Consider the following 17,153-nt stretch of genomic DNA (forward strand, 5'->3'; position numbering starts at 1 on the left):
TGCCCTTCATTATCAGGATTCTGGGCCAAAATATTTGACTGGTACTCCAAGGCCTACAAAACAACCCTCCAACTGGAGGCGGAACTCGCCATCTTCGGCTGCTCGGAGTCCTCTTTGCTCCTCCCAACGGCCGTGCAGCAATCTCTGACACAGGGAATGACAGTCGCCAATAAACTAATTTTGAAGGAATGGAAGTCCTCCTCTCCACCTTCTTTTCAGCTGTGGCTGACAGACATGATCTCAGGTATACGTATGGAGAGACTCAGATTCCAGAGGACAAATTCTTTAAGGAAATTTTCTGTTATTTATGACCCGTTCCTGACCTATTTTGATCAGGCTAAAAGCGGTAATTGAGTTTCTTTTGGATCCTTTGCACAGTTTTTTTTTTTTTATCATTTTGTAAGCACATTTTCTATGACTGGTAGCACCATTTTGTAGCATTGTAATGTTGAATGTATGTACCGTATATATGTTTTTCTTTTCTTTTTTCCTGTTCTTGTTTTATTTTCTTTATGTTCTGAAAAAGTAAAATAAAATAAAAATAAAATAAAAAATAAGTGGAATATTGATTTAAAGTGTCACTTAGTGAATGACGTACCCCATCAGCGTCGAACGCAGCTCCAAAACCAAACTCCCCTCCTTTCATGGCATCTACTAATGCGGTGGCGTAAGTCAGGTTGGGCTCAGGAGGTTGGCCACCAAAGTCCTCCAGGGGGACACAGTTGACAGCAGAGTTAGCAGGGGCACCGAGCTCGTCGCACAGGATCCTACGCACATAGGGGCCCATCACTGTAGCAAAGCATATAAGGAAAGACGGGAAGAAGAGAAGAGAAGAGAATAGAAGAGAAGAGAAGAGAAGAGAAGAGAAGAGATCAATGCAATCATTTGTCATTAACAAGAGATTTCGGGCTATATAATCGGACTGAGCATCGTCTCACCTCCGTTCATGGCATCTATGCGTATCTTGAGCTGATCTGGTTCTGTGAGGAGACTTTTTATGGAGTTGAAGTCAAAGATGCTTCGTAGCAGGTTAAGGTACACCTCCACTGAGTCCACAATCTCCACTGGAAACACAGAGAAGAGGCATCTGTACTGGATGGCAATGTGTTTGTTTGTGTGTACAACTGTGTGTGAAAGAGGGTGGGGGCGTGGTGTGCACATACCAGTGTGTTTCACAGCACATCCATCTTTGTGTATAAATAACACATCACTTGGGAACATTTCACAAGGAAAATATTAGAGTTAAAGGAACATGTAATCCCTCCTGATCACTACACGCTTATCCCACTGGGATGAAAAGCTTTGAGACAAATGGAGAGACTTGTTTTACATGATGTAACAAGCGTAAAAATAACAATTTAAAATTAATAAAACATGTCCCTTTAACACGGTCTTATGCTGTGACTGCAAAGGATGGAAGTTGACAGGTGTGGCCTTCGACTCACTTCCTGATGAGTAGAAATTGAGTAAAAATTATGAGACCAACTAAGACAATTGACTTGATTGATTGATCGATTGATTGAATAACTGATTGCTAGTTAGCTAGCTTGATAGACAGAAAGACAGACAAAAATACAGTCACACAAGGCAGACAGTCAGAAAGATAAAAAGACAGACAGACTACCTCTGAAAGGCTTGAACTTGTTCTCCAAGTCAAAGTCATGCCGTCCCAGCCTGGAGAGGTCAATACGTAGGTCAGGGCAGATGGCATACTCCTCGAGAGTCCGGCTCACCTGGTAGATCCTCTCCATCACCGTGTCCGGTGATGGCCCTACCAGACACAGAAATAGATACACCGTATCCATAAAACTTAACCAAAACTAGCTGATGTACGTTGTATCAAACATAATTCTTGACTTAACTGATGGTCTCAAATGAATCTCTGACTTCAAACATCCTGAATGGGAAGGAGCCATGTGAGGAATTACAAAGAAACTCACCTCCATTTGCCACATTGAACTTGACCCCAAAGTCTCCACCGGGGCCTCCGGGGTTGTGACTGGCCGTGAGGATGATTCCACCAATGGCCTTGATCTTCCTAATGATGCAGGAAACAGCAGGGGTGGACAGCAGGCCATTGTGTCCGATGACCAGACGCCCAATCTGCACGGCACAGACATTAGTCAGGAGCAGTTTACATTTTTTTTCCACTAATCCCTTCTCTTAAATTAACAAGCGTGAATTTGCTATATGCCAGGTAGCATGTGTGTTACTGATGACATCACTGATGACATCATCAGTCATCTGGTTGCCTGGAAATATTTTTGCCAGGCAGCTAGCTGGCTGCCGGCCACTGATGTTCGCAGGGTTGTCAGTCAGCCTTCCGAGTGATGTCACTCGAGCAATTGTGTTGTCATCAGTGATGTCACGTGAGCATTTTGAGGGCTGGCAGCCAGCTAGCTGCCATACTTAATTTGGACCATGAGCTGAAAGGTTTGAGAACCCATCGGTCAAAGGTACAGAAAACAAGACTGTCACTGGCCCAAAGCATCTAATCATTCTACAGGTGACTAATTGAGGCCACTTTAAAGAGCAAGTGATCTGCCCCAAGAGCTTCCCTAAATACAAGAGCTGCCTTCTTTCTATATATAATGTGTGTGCTACTTATAAAGTGATAATACCATCAGCATCCCATGATTCCTGCCTTGCATATCAGCTATTCTAAATAAAAGTGTCCTCACTGGAGAGGAATTCAAAGTCCTGACGTCAGTGTATCCTCCTAACCTCAGGCATATTGCATGTGTGTGTGTGTGTGTGTGTGTAAAGGGGAGAGAGAGAGAGAGAATTAAGCAAGTAATCTACTGGTTGTTGATTAAATGTGCTTTTATAAAGACTACAGCACAGTGAGTGAGCAGATTGTGTTTTCTATCTTTAGATTTTATTTTGCCAGTTTTAAAAGGATAGAAAGGCTAATAATGTCTGCCTCGCGTAGGTTATCTGCAAGCGTTGCCACTATCTGACTTTTGGTTCGATGCCAGATGACAGGGTATCCCCCAAGCTTGTAGTTTGGCCTGGCTGGGGGAGGTGGAAGAGGGAGAGGGAGAACGTGCGTAGGCAGGAAAACAGAGCAGGATGGATGGAAGTGCCGATAAGGCAGACAGCATGAGACATTTGGCTGGGCCAGCAGAAAAAATGGGCCGAGCTTAAAAACAAGTTATATTCCCTTCAGATCTTCCTTTGGGACCTGTCCAAAACCATCACAAAGTTCCGAGGGCAGCCTTTTATATAAAAGTTATTATAAATTATAAACGATGGGGATTTCCCTCCGTTCTCGCTCTCACTTTCTTCCTACTTTCATTTTTCTGCTGCTCATAAACCGATTTTGGACAAGTTTTTAAGTTGTGATAAGTTCACAAGTGCCAGTCATAGAGTAGAGAGTTTCAACTTGACAACATAAACATTCTAAATGGACCCTAGTTCATTTCCTGTTGCAGTGTTTGCTAATACAATATGTAGCTGACAGGAAATAGGGTCCAAAACTGCAAACTGTTCCCTAGCAATTCTAGAATTCCAGTGAAACTATACCTACTAATTATTATTTGTATCCAATCTTGGACTTTAAATGTCCCATATCATGCTATTTTAACTGTATAAAACATGCCTCATGGGTCTTCAAAACAAGGGTATGAATTATGTTGGGGGAAAAACTCAAATCCAGCCTCTATGGGACTTCTCTAAAGTGTTCTCTCCCCTCATTAACTATGGCTGTTTTGATCAGATTGGTTGTTTTTTTTTATTTTTGTGTCATGGAGCTTTTGCGGTGCCCAGCCATCATGGGCTTACAAGACAATGACACGCAAAATAGACAATACAACATAAACCAGCGCTGGTAATCACACATTCCTGAAACAACAAAACAGATCAATTACATAATTTTCTAAACAAAACGTTCTGCCTTTGCTCCCAGGCCTGGCAGATAAAATTTCCTGTGAAGAAGGTTCCCTTCCCAAGAACACAGCTCAAGTTTCTCATAATCATCCAACAAAAAAAGGAAAGAAGCGAGAGAGAGAGAGAGAGAGTGAGAGAGAGAGAGAGAGAGAGAGAGAGAGAGAGAGAGAGAGAGAGAGAGAGAGAGAGAGAGAGTAAACAAAAATAGGCTAGCTTGCTCATCATTATGCAGTAGTACAGTAGAACGGAAAATTTGAAAATAAGATAAGAGATCTGTTGCGATAGATCCATCTTTGGTGCAGTTGATTGTTTTCTGTAGCCTAATTTTTTCCATTCTACACAGCAGAGGTGGGACGTACCCCGCTAGCCGGGCGCTTCTCGCTCATACACTCGCTAGCGCCCCCGTCCAAGTTTCCCCCATATTGCGCCTAGCATGGTTTTGCGCAGCCACGACTTGGAGGCTCCAAGTCGGAGCCTTGCCGCCGACGAGCGGCGACAGCAAGACTGTGCATACTCGAACGTAACTCGTCCAAAACACGTCCAAAACGTTATCGTGTCGTTTACCAAGAACTTGCAATCATGTCGGTGGTTATTTCGCTCGAGCATAATTTGCGCATAGACCAGCTTTCCGTTCTCGCGGCTATGACCATGGTCTGAACACATTACTTACCTGAGCCAGAAACTTGAAGTCAAGACCTTATCCGATGCCTAACATCCGCTTCTAAATAGCGACAGCAGTCGCTGCTTGCAACTTAAAATCATAAAATCCACTTGTGTCTTTGACATCAAAAAGTCCTTAATGCAATACCATTCCGGAGGTGTGGGGGGCAGTAGTGAGTAAACAGTGCGTCGCCGTCCGTACTGTTTCATCTCACAAAAGATCCCGGAAGTAAGGTTCTGGATTAAGTAGCTGCAGCGCTGTCGAGTTGCAGCAAAATGGAGCGTTTGTGATGTACTTTGAAAGGGTCAGACATTTAAAGAAACAAATATCAGCTTTATTTTATGCATTCAAACGTTGCGCGAGCCCCCTTCCTGGCTATTAATTGGCTACATGTCACGCATTTTGGACCTCCGCTGCCTGGCGCCACTCTCCCACTAGATTCCTGTGACTAGAGTGTGCCTACTTGTCGTTTTTGTTCCTTTCTAACGTCTAGTTTACAACTTTAACTGACCAAAAGACATGTAGCCTATGGATCATGCCACGGCTATAGCCGAGGCTCCGTTTACCTCCGAGAGAGGTAGAAGAAGAAGCAGCTCCTCTCTCTTATGGACTCTCATGGGTTTAGTACCACTGTTTATTACGTGGGTTAGCTGTGAGGCTAACGCTATAATGGTTCAGCTGTGAAGCTATTGGAGCTTTGAATGAGTTTGTCAGTAAATAGTTCAGAAGGAAAAGTTGCTGTCACTGTGTGAAAGCTGAGAGAATTCGTGAAGCAGCGACTAACTGGCTGTTGAGATATTTTGGCTGTTTGAAAGAACGATAGAGTACGAGGAGGAAGCTTCTCATCCAAAACAGGATCGACCGACCACGAAAACAGAAAACTGCTGGACGCTGTTTGAAATCCTGAAGTGCGCTTACACAGATCAGCCAAATGCAAGCTCCAGTAAGGATGGCTTTTCTAGAAACCAGACACCTTTCTGCCAAAGGAACAGTGGAACCCACTGGATACAGGAGTATCTGGACAGTACACCAAGGCTTACTGGTGAAAATTGGGGTGCTGGACTCTCCAGGCCCATGGGATCCACAGAGAGATATTTCCAACGGCCTAAACAAGCAACAAACAGACCAACAGCTCCTGCCACAAATCAATAATAATGAAGGAAATGTTGGTTCTCTATACCCACCCAGCTTGATCACTGTTGAGCTGAAGGAGGAACCTGAGGAGTATCACAGCATCTCTGTACCTCCAGACGTCCAGCAGCTGTTTGTCAGTAAAGAAGAGGTTCCCCCTGAGCAGCAAGAGTGGCGCTCCAGTCTGGACCAGGAGGACCCAGAGCCCCCACACATTAAAGAGGAACAAGAGGAACTCTGGATCAGTCAGGAGGGAGAGCAGCATCAGGAGGACCCAGAGCCCCCACACATTAAAGAGGAACAGGAGGAACTCTGGATCAGTCAGGAGGAGCCAGAGCTCCCACACATTAAAGAGGAGCAGGAGGACCTCTGGACCAGTCAGGAGGGAGAGCAGCATCAGGAGAACCCAGAGCCCCCACACATTAAAGGGGAACAGGAGGAACTCTGGATCAGTCAGGAGGGAGAGCAGCTTCAGGAGGACCCAGAGCCCACACACATTAAAGAGGAACAGGAGGAACTCTGGACCAGTCAGGAGGGAGAGCAGCTTCAGGAGGACCCAGAGCCCCCACACATTAAAGAGGAACAGGAGGAACTCTGGACCAGTCAGGAGGGAGAGCAGCTTCAGGAGGACCCAGAGCCCCCACACATTAAAGAGGAACAAGAGGGACTCTGGATCTGTCAGGAGAGAGAGCAGCTTCAAGGGCTAGAGGAGGCCCGTTTCCCATTCACTCCTGTCCCTGTGAAGAGTGAAGATGATGAAGAGAAACCTCAGTCGTCACAGCTTCATCAAATCCAAACTGAGGAGAACAGAGAGGCAGAGCCTCTAGCCAGCAGCTCAACTGAACATATGAAAACAGAGGCTCATGGAGAGGACTGTGGAGTATCAGAACCAGCCAGGAACTGGAATCCAGCTAGTCATTTACAAGCAACTAGTGCAGGCAAGACTGCACACTCTTATGAGTCTGAAAACAGTGATGATTGGATGGAAACTAGTGAACCTCAATCAGGTACACATGATAATCCACACAGTAGACAAGTTGTTGAATTGTTCAGTCTGTGGTAAAAGTGTTAATCAAAATTCAAACTTGAAGACACACATGATAGGCCACACAGGAGAGAAACAATTCAATTGCTCCGTTTGTGGTCAAATATTTGGTACTGAAACACTTGTGGAGAAACACACTAGATGCATTTAATTACTCGGTCTGTGGTAAATGTTTTAGTCAAAATTGCCACTTGAAGAAAGACATACATGATGGTCCACACAGGAGAGAAGTTGTTTAATTGTTCAGTCTGTGGGAAAAGTTGTAGTCAAAATTGCCACTTGAAGATACACATGAGATACCACACAGGAGATACATTTAATTGCGCATTCTGTGGGAAAGTGTTTAGTCTACATTCAAACTTGAAGAAACACATGATATACCACACACAGGAGATAATTTTAATTGCTCAGTCTGTGGTAAAGCACACTTGAAGACACACAGGATAGTCCATACAGGAGAAAAACCATTTCATTGTTCAGTCTATGGTAAAAGTTTGTCAAAATTGCCACTTGAAGACACACATGATAATCCACACAGGAGACAAGTTGTTTAATTGTTCGGTATGTGGCAAAATTCAAACTTGAAGACATGATAGTCCACACAGGAGAGAAACAATTGAATTGCTCTGTCTGTGGTAAAAGTTTTCGTCTAAATTCATACTTGAAGAGACACACGAGATAGCACACAGGAGATACATTCACCATTTTCTGACATTTTATAGATCAAACAACTAATGGATTAATCCATCCCCCCCCTCTCTCTAATATAAGATTGTTCAATCCTGTTTATTGATTGTGCTTAGCTAGACATATTCTCTGTAAATCCCTCTGAGACATGCTTGTGAATTAGGGCTATACAAATAAACTTGGCTTGACTCTCTGCCACAGAGGAGATCGATGTGACGGTGGTGCGCTGCAGCTCCTCTAGCCCCTCCCCCCTGCCCTCATTGGCTGAGCGGTCTGTCCGTCAGAAGGCCGAGGAGGAGATCCAACTACATCACAACTATGCTGCTCCTTGCCCCGCCTGGTACCCAACCAAGGTACCACTACCAATATGGTACCGGTACTTTTACAACCAATACTACTGGGATTTAGGTGCGTCATTTAGGTGCCATGCCCAAGCTGCTGAGTGAAATATCTGCCCTCTGGTGCTCTGAAACGGGCGCTGCACACACCTTCACTAACATTCTAGGGCAGGGGTGCCCAAATTCTTTCCCATGAAGGGCCAAAACTCAATCTGGGTGGAGGGCCGAGGGCCAAAAATAAACATTGTGGAATTACATTAAAATGTATTGTGTTTTATAGAAAATTAATTAACATTCTAAATCTAAAATAACATTTCAATATAATAATCTACTTTTGATTTGTTTGGTAATTGTAATAATTTGCAATTGGTTATTATATTTAAAAAAGCATCTGCATTTGTGGGGAGCTTAAACATTTAATCAGTAAACACCCAGTTAAAAACAGTTGTATTTTCCACCTTTGTAATCAAGAGAGAAATTTGACTTAATTCACAACTTGAAAAATCCTCAAGGTACAGGGGCGGAGCGATCCTATCAGCCCAGGGGGGGCGAAGCTCTTAGGGGCGCCCCCCATCCCCGAAAGAAAAAGCCGCCGGCGGAATTTTTTTTGCCTTTTTCGCATGTTTGAATCTGTTTGAGCCATATTTAGTGGAATATCTCATTTTAAACACACCAATGTTATTGTCTATTGATTGAATTGCTCTCACACTCAGGCCTGGCCTGGCCTCCTGGCATGCAAAAAAAAAAAGTTTTAGCATTTTTTTTTTGCATTTTTTTCCCAAATCCGTGGCGGGCCAAAACAAACAGAGCGCGGGCCAAACTTGGACCGCGGGCCCCAAATTGGTCACCACTGTTCTAGGGCATAACACATACAATTATTGTTTGAAATCCTCTTTACAGCCTCTTTAAATAAAAATAGGTTTAAATATGCTTTAACTTTTTTTTAAAGTACCGTTTCAGGCACCGTTACCGTTTTAGAAGTATCGTTATAGCACCGGTATCGAAAAATATGAAATGATACCCATCCCTACCCGCCTCCCCACTCCCCTGCCCCCCCGTCCTCCTCCTCGGGACACAAGTGTCCACGGGGGTCACAGTGACGCCTCTCACTTCCACTACTCCTCGTCTCGCTCTTCCTCTGTAAATAACTGTGCAATATCTGACTCATAGCCTTGTTTACAATCAGTGTGCTTCACATATACTGTGACTGGCCATTTAGTGGGCAGTTGCCCAGAGGGTTTTCCTAGTCTACTTCCCTGGCTGATTCCAACTTCACTCAGCTGTGCTCCTTCACTCAGGGGTCTTCCATCAGTAGCTAACGAATGGCATTCTCCATGGTGCTGAACCCGCGTTGAGTCATTTTGGCAACTAATTAGTCATTTTTGGCTATTTAATCGGCCCTAATTACGTAATTTAAAAATTTGGCTCCATTAGGTCACCCTGGGGTGCTCTTTACACTTCCTGAAACACTTCACTCACTCTCTCTCACACACACACACACACACACACACACACACACACACACACACACACACACACACACACACACACACACACACACACACACACACACACACACTTCGCATTATTATTATAGGATTGCAAATAGCATTTAATTTGTTTAAATATACCTCTGTCAACTCACTGCGCTTGTCTGTTTTAGCTTGTATGCATAACTTTTTTGCCCACAAAAAGTTCACTGTGCTTTAGCAGGCACAGTTTTCGCCCTGGGAGGCAGATTTTTTCTTCTGTATAGTACATTGAGAGCAACAGATGTGTGCATACTTGGGCAATAAAGCTGATTCTGATTGTGATTCTGATTCCTTTTGGCAGCTCTCGTCCTCGCGGCTCAAGGTGGAGACGAAAGAGGAGGAGGAGAAGAGGCAGAGCAACAACATGGGGGAGATGCGTCGGCGTAGCAAGCTGAAGAACTGCTACGTCAGGCTGAGGGACACGGTGCTCGTGGTGTCCTGCCTCCAACACAATGCGCCCAAGGTGCTCATCCTCAATATGGCCCGGGACTGCATCCACAGCCTGGAGGGCGACGCCCACAGGCTGCAGGCCAAGAGGGAGAGGCTGAGAGAGAGGAAGGCGCAGCTCAAAGCACGCTTCCAGATGCTACGCAGCTAATATGTGGCTAACGTGTTACTGTTAGGAGGTGTCCCCGTCGGATGGACTGTTGTAAAGGACAGTGGGAAGGGAGAGACGATATGGGGGTCAGATATGGGAAGAGACTTGTACAAAGAAAGGTGTGGGGGGAGGAGAGATGTGGAGAAGAGCGCACAAACTTGACATTTCATAGACCTCTAAACTCAGCCGCTCATAAACACACACACACCTCAGACTTTTTGCACCCGACTACACACTAGAGCTGGGCAATATGGGCAAAATAAAATACCACAATCTTTTTTACTAAATACTTTGATATCAATATTGCGACAATATTGTAGCAATGACTATCGGTGCTTTCACAAAATATACAACAAGGTTTTTGATAATCATCAGTAACGTGGATATAACGACTTAAGTGGGTAAAGGCAAATAAGTTCACTCCAAGTTCAAGTTTAGTTTGTTGTCATTTTACCATACATCTCTGTGCAAGCCAGAATGAGGCGGCGTTTCTCTGCGTTCAAGGTGCAAAAGAATAAGTCTGGTATGTTCAGAAAGTTCAGTCTACACCCTTTAAAGTTCAGTTCAATACAATGATCTCTACACTATGAGCAACACTTGACGCCTTTTGTTGTGAATTTAAAGTTATGTGGCTAACTTGAGTCATTCTGCCTCCGAGTTTCTCTCTGGAAGAACCAGTCTGGACAGCACTAACCTAATTAGCATCCAACAGTATCTTAATTGATCAGTTTAAACGGGGAAGGAAGTAGGGCTGGGCAATAATCCAATATTATCGTTTATCGTCTTTCATTGCAATCTCATGATGATATGGTGATTTTGGGATATCGTGACAGAATTCTAAAGTCTAAATTGATGATAACAAGCAGATTTTACCCTTTTTTTTTTTACCCAAAATTAAGTATGAAACTTTTTTCTTTTTTTCTTCTGATTTCCCCCCCATTTTCTCCCCAATTGTACTTGGCCAATTCCCCCTGCTGCCCCGGTCACTGCCCCACCCTCTGCCGATCTGGGGAGAGCCGTAGACACACGTGCTTCCTTTGATACAGTTGCCAGCCGCTTCTTTTCACCCGACAGCGGGGAGCTTCACCAGCAGGATGTAGCACGTGGGAGGATCACGCTATTCCCACCAGTTCCCTTCCGCCCCGAACAGGCGCCCCGACCGACCAGAGGAGTGCAGTGACCAGGATGTATGAAACATTTTTTAAGGAATATTGCAATATTTCTTAGTTTGTTTGACATCACACCTAACATTACCATTCAGTTCGCCTGGATAGAACGAGATTTTGCATACATGAGCCATATTGTGATGTATATCGTGATGTTGATTTCGACTGAAGGAAGCTTTTGGGTCTGTTTGGTGTGTCCCCCCCCCTGCCTAACACCACTCTATACTAGGTTCAGGTGTCTCTCTCTGTATCGACCAGGTTTATTAGAGACAAAGTTGACAGTTATCAAATTAATTATGTTTTCTATCACTTCTAACATGTAAAACGGTCAAAACTAGCTGTATGAAAGACTAAATGTATGAAGTGATTGAGTTGAAGGGGGAACTGACCTCGCCATCAGCCAAAGTCTTTCTGTCAGATAGTGCCATTTTTGACAAAATGGCCTAAAGGGATTTATAGACGACCATTAATCCAGGGCAAACTGCTAAACTGTTCTCAGCTAATAGTAATTGATTGTCAATGCCTTTGGCAAACATTCCCCTTTTAAAGATGGATGGCCTCCACTAGCACCATTTTTTGTCCAATTAAACACAATTATTATTCTTAGTAGTAGTAGTAGTCCTGACACAAAATGGCTGCTGATGAGAGCTGTGACTTCAAGTTAAATTACAAAATAATAATAATAATAAATTTAAGGCAATGTGTCCATCAGGAACCTCTGCTATCTGTTTAGCGCTACCAGCTAAAACAAAAAGTTGGACACAAACTGAGTCAACTCTGTTATTTAACCATGCAAATGGTTTGTTTACTTTAGGCTGGATCTGAAGTTTGTACTTGCATCTTGCTAACGGGGTTGCATGTTAAAGCTGCAGTAAACAACGCTAGCTCATTGCTACCGGTTGCTACCACTGAGCTATATTAAATAGGTTGCTACAGTAGGCCTACACGCTGAAAATGGTAAGACAGACCGGTTGACTCTCGGTCACGTCCACTCCATTAAATACATGGGTGGTGTGTCTTTATCTGGGGTTTTGAGACTTCTATTATGTTTACAATATAGCATGTCCAAGTCCTTTATAATCAAAGCAGCAAGGAAATCTTGTTTTACACAAGATGGGCCCTTTAAAGTTTCAGCCTGTTAAGGGACGTTGCGTGAGCTGAGGTGAGACATCAGCCAGCCCAGCCCAGGATATCATCTTATTTACAATCACTGTGTTTCACCATCATCATCATTAGTAAAAGGGGGGCCTAGTGTAAAGTTGGGTCTAATGAGAATAAGGGAGCCAGCCATTAGATTATTTAAGACATAAGAATTTTGGCAATTTCAGGCTACTTCATCTTTGCTCTCCATTGTAGCCTAATAATACCCATACTATAAAGATCAAATTTGGACTCCCTTGCTAAATATGAGGGCTTTATAGCCTACCAATCAGAGTTGATGATATATTAACTCTCAGTTCTTATCCCTGTAACGAGTAGGCCTAATGTAACGAATTACCAATCAAAGGTGGGTTGTTAGTTTATGTTATCATCCCATTGAAGCGGGTAGCCTATGCATCTCGTCGACTCGTCCCCTGATTTATTTCCTCCTATAAAAGACTCGAATCCTCTCACATTATTAAAGCTAGAAGATAATTATGCAGACACCATACCAACACCAATTTTGTAACAAAACGTTTAACGCTAGTTATTTTATTCTTCCATGCAGGGAGTACCGTGAATAGCCTACACAGTAATAACACTCTACGTCTAAATTGAATAAGGAGTTTGTGTTACTTTTTATTATGAGCAACGAGCTCAACACCCATGGCAGAACACTACGTGACTTACCCCGTTCGCAGCCGCCATCTGCACTATAACCTCGGTGGCGGCTCGGCTGAAGTAGCGGCCGTCGCTGCCCACCACCATGGTGCACCCCTGGCGGTCCCGCAGGTCGATGGAGGACAGCACGCTCTGGATGTAGTTCTGCAGGTAGTTCTTCTTCCCCTCAAACACCGCCGTCTTCCTCCGCAGCCCATTGGTACCGGGCCGCTGGTCGTCGAACGGGCTGGTTTGGACCGTCACCACGGGGATGGGGCTCGTCTCCATCCTCCTCCTCGGAACCCAACAACGGAGGACGCCGATGATACAGCCCGACCTATCGAGCGAGAAGTCCGCTCACGGAGAAGTAAGCCCTGGAGTGACTGACTAGTAGAATAAAGATCAGCCTTCAGTCAGGTGAAGTTAAATGTCCTTCCCTGCTGAGGAGGGCAAGTGACAGCACTCCACACAGGGATGAGTTGACTATAATGACAGTAAACACCCAGTCAACAGTTTTCCCCACCCCAAATTGCCCTCCTATAGGCCGAGAGTCAACTGTAGCCTGCTGCAACACCGCACTTGTGAGTGCATTCAGCAAAACTCTGCTCAGCCGCTGGACAACTCCCTCTTTTCCTAATAAGCCAGGACAACTGCAAAAATCGGGGAGGGAGGGCCAACATCTCCCAGGCCTACAATCAGCTGCGCCTCGGGTCAAAAATAGACCGCGGGCTGTGGAGGGAATTGTGTCGGGCAACCGGACACTTCTTGTGTCTGTGCTGCTGCTGTCCCCACTCACCCGGTATGAAGCCCCATATCCGTGGTGACGGTGCTCTGGGGGTTGCTACAGTAAGTTTTGTAAAAATGGTTTGTGAGAGAGAACGGTATGTCTGTATTTTTATTATAGCCATAGATAATAAGGCATGCCAATCACTCACTCTCTCTCTCTCTCTACTCTATCTGTCTCTCCAATAAAAATTCAAACATGCTTCATTGGTATGACAGGAAAGACATCTTTGTTGCCAATTAGGGTTACAAATCTAGATTTTCACATTAAAATTCCTTCCCCCTTGCATCTGTGTGTGTGCATGTGTGTGTGTGTCTAGCCTGTTTGTAAACAATAAAACAAACATTTAGATAGATAAATATAGATACTGTAGATAGATAGATAGATAGATAGATAGATAGATAGAAAAAAATCGCCGAGTGCATATAGTGGCAAGGCATTTCCTTTTTCATCATGATTTATATAAAGCCTGTAAAGCAAACAGCCGACGTTATAGGCCTATAGAAGATATGAAATATATCTTTATTGATTGATTGCGTGATTGATTTGTTTATTTTTGCATTTCGGGTTTTATGATAAGGAACTTTAAACATTGATAGATTGAGCAGCAATACTTGCTCAGGGATATTTGGCTGCGACCTTGCTGTTATCAGACGGCCACACTCCATCCTTTACAGCCGCCCTGACTCCCCAGTCCCCACAAGTCTCCTCAGAATGTTGGTAAACAGCGCGACCTTGAGGCACGGACGAAAAATGTAACTTTTTAGCGCAGGAGTTTGCCAGAGCCCTCAACTTTAAAGGCATTTCAAAGCAAGTCCCACAAAATGTAGGCTAAATAATAATTGGGTAACCACGTTACAAGACACAACATTTAGAGGCTAATTATAGGGAACTGGTGAGGAACGAATGAACTGAACTGAACAGTTAATTGAGAAAATCCGGTAGGCTAGTTAATGAATAAAGTAGGCTACTATAAACTTATGAAATTTGACAGTTACTTGATTTGATAGTGAGGTTACTCAAGAACTGACCATTGACCATTAATTAGTATTAGTTAGTTTTTCATTAGTTCCTTCCCACACTCGTTTCTCCAAATTAGTTCCTAATATAGGCTAGCCTACTCTAAATGTTGTAGCCTATAGGCTATACAGTATTGTAAAGTAGTGTTACCAATAAATTATTTAGCCTAGATAACAAATTAACAATATTTTTCTAAGCCGATCTTCAAACTTGCTTTTGTTCTCTAGTAGGCTAAATGTCTTATCTGGTTTCTCCAGAAAAACCAGGCACTCATTTTATTTATATATTCATTTATTTAGCAGGGTAGCAAGTAGGAGCAAGGCAAGCCCGTTTATCAGGTGGGCATCAGCCTATGGATGTGGATCAGCAGGGGCCCGCCTAGCCTATTCAGACGGCTGTCCGTCCTCATCCATCATCTCTCGTTGACGTTTATGGGGAAATTATTAACTATAATTATAACTTTTCAGTTTCTAACCTCAATAGCACCGATTCTTCTGAGGTTTTATTTTGGAGGACCAGGTCGTTAACCTGTCAAAAATCATTAATTGTCAATATATTTAATGATTATGCATTTGCAAGTAAATAGCGCTGATTGGATGTAAACAAATTCAAAAGTTTTACTCCAAGACGAGATAGCCATATGGATAATTTAGAAAAAAGAACAAAGGAAAAATAAACCAGTAAAACATTCGTCATTCAAGTTGAGTCTATATGGATTTATTTAGCATGCTGTTTTTGTTTTGTTTTTGATATAAGATAATAATATAAATACAGATGCATTAAAAAATTCCATAGGCCTACTGTTTTGGAACGAAACCATATGTAAACTTCATTCTATATGATTCCCATATAATCTGGCTATATGAATAGGATTTTTTAAATATGTGCAAATGATAGCCTAGTGAGCCAAGTCTGCAAATAAATAGGCCTAACTAGCTTAATTATAAACTGACTAGAATAAAGTACAAATAAGCATCAGATGTTTTCAGACATTTATTTTGACACAAACATCACAAAAATGCATTCAGCAATGTTTCATATTCCTTCACAAATATATTATCACTCTTCTTATTTACACTGTTTCCTTATAAGACATGGCCTACTTCAAATGTCAACGAACATAAATATCATGCAATTAAAATTTCTTTAAGAAATGCGCAAAACAGACGTGTCTCCTTCACATATCACACACACACAAGACAATGTAGTTTGTGGCCTTCAGCAGCGAGAGTACAGTTTGAGATGCTCTGTTATTGAAGGAGCGGTGCTCAGCATGGCAGGAGGGCAGAATGGAGTCCTGGGAGTCTGGAGGAGCGTCGGGACCAAACAGGCAGCGGGGCCCGTCAGGAGATGTCCATAACCAATGCGACTGAGATGCTGCTGGGGGTTTGGGTTCTGCGCACCAATGGGAGATGGTCTACTCATGATGCTATCAATACTGAAGGAGCACTTTGACTGTACATCGCCTGCAGGCTTCGCCCCTGCGCAAAGCTGCACCCTGTAGTCTTTGGGGCCACTACTGACCTTCCCGTGGCTGCTCAGACTGGGGGGATGTAGATGGTAGGAGGAAGGAGGCATCACGACCCCCTCCTGAAGGGGCATGTACCGAATAGGGGCGGCAGGCGGGGGGCTCACCTGACCCTGGACGCAGTATGGCTGCCCGTACGGTCGGTAACAGTTAAAGTTGGAGTAAAACATAAGTCCGTCTTTACAGAACTCGGGCTGGTTTCTCTTAAACCGCTTCCTGCGTCGGAGGAAGCTACCGTTGTCGAACATGTCCTCGGAGGCAGGGTCCAGAGACCAGTAGTTACCCTTGCCCGGGTTGCCAGGTTCCCTTGGGATCTTGATGAAACAGTCATTGAGGGACAGGTTGTGCCTGATGGAGTTCTGCCAAGCGGGGAACTTGTCTCTGTAGTAGGGGAACTTGTTGCTGATGAAGTCACAGATGCCACTCAGAGTCAGCTTCTTCTGCGGGTTCTGCAGGATAGCCATGGTGATGAGGGCGATGTAGGAGTAGGGTGGCTTCACCGAGCTGTTCTGGGCTTTCCTGGACAGCGGTGCGTCTGCGCAGAAACTGCTCTCGCTCTCGCCAGAGGAGTCGTGCTCGGAACAGTCGAATTCAGCACCAGACTCTGCTGAGGAGCCCGGGTCCGTAGAGCACTCGTTTGGATACTGTTGACCGTGGGCAGGCTCATCCTCTCCCAGTATATCAATCTCGTCCTCCAATGCGGCGTGATGTGCAGCTTCATATTCACTGGAGAGAGTCATGACCGAGCGTGGAATGTTCAAAGACGCGTAAAAAGGCAACGATGCCAAAGCGGTTCGCGTGCGTAAAACCCTATAGGCCTCTATTCATGCGTAAAAGCGCATACAGCTTCTGGTTCTCCTCAGTCCTCGTTGACGGCGGGCTGTTTACTGTGGTAGTGGGAACCGTGGCTTTATATGCTGGGAAGGCTGCTGCCCTGCAGGCCAGTCCCATTCACCCTCAGAACCTATCAGAGTA

At 44.2% G+C, this 17,153-nt stretch overlaps 3 protein-coding genes across 3 annotated transcripts in view; 1 reads left to right on the plus strand and 2 right to left on the minus strand.

Annotated features, from left to right (window-relative positions):
- The window catches only part of pgm5 (phosphoglucomutase 5), a gene marked incomplete at its 5' end in the record, with an annotated part of 52,454 nt that extends 39,320 nt beyond the window's left edge, over positions 1 to 13,134 (minus strand). Inside the window, 5 exons of the mRNA XM_083643871.1 lie at positions 599 to 789; positions 939 to 1,064; positions 1,625 to 1,771; positions 1,941 to 2,103; positions 12,877 to 13,134. Coding sequence (XP_083499997.1) covers positions 599 to 789; positions 939 to 1,064; positions 1,625 to 1,771; positions 1,941 to 2,103; positions 12,877 to 13,134 — 885 coding nt within the window. The remainder of the gene's footprint in view (positions 1 to 598; positions 790 to 938; positions 1,065 to 1,624; positions 1,772 to 1,940; positions 2,104 to 12,876) is intronic.
- Positions 5,435 to 9,880, plus strand: LOC310783727 (uncharacterized protein; the record flags this gene model as incomplete). Its single annotated transcript, XM_083644650.1, has 3 exons — positions 5,435 to 6,687; positions 7,614 to 7,765; positions 9,584 to 9,880. Exons 1-3 carry the CDS (start codon positions 5,481 to 5,483, stop codon positions 9,878 to 9,880), a joined length of 1,656 nt encoding a protein of 551 aa, XP_083500776.1. The 5' UTR covers positions 5,435 to 5,480.
- Positions 13,135 to 15,868: 2,734 nt separating the features above from the next.
- foxd5 (forkhead box D5) lies at positions 15,869 to 16,918 on the minus strand (the record flags this gene model as incomplete). Its single annotated transcript, XM_083644321.1, has 1 exon — positions 15,869 to 16,918. One exon carries the CDS (start codon positions 16,916 to 16,918, stop codon positions 15,869 to 15,871), a length of 1,050 nt encoding a protein of 349 aa, XP_083500447.1.
- Positions 16,919 to 17,153: the final 235 nt, after the last annotated feature.

The sequence above is a fragment of the Poromitra crassiceps genome, assembly GCF_964638095.1.
Source record: "Poromitra crassiceps genome assembly, chromosome: 10".
In the NCBI taxonomy this organism is placed as follows: Eukaryota; Metazoa; Chordata; class Actinopteri; order Beryciformes; family Melamphaidae; genus Poromitra; species Poromitra crassiceps.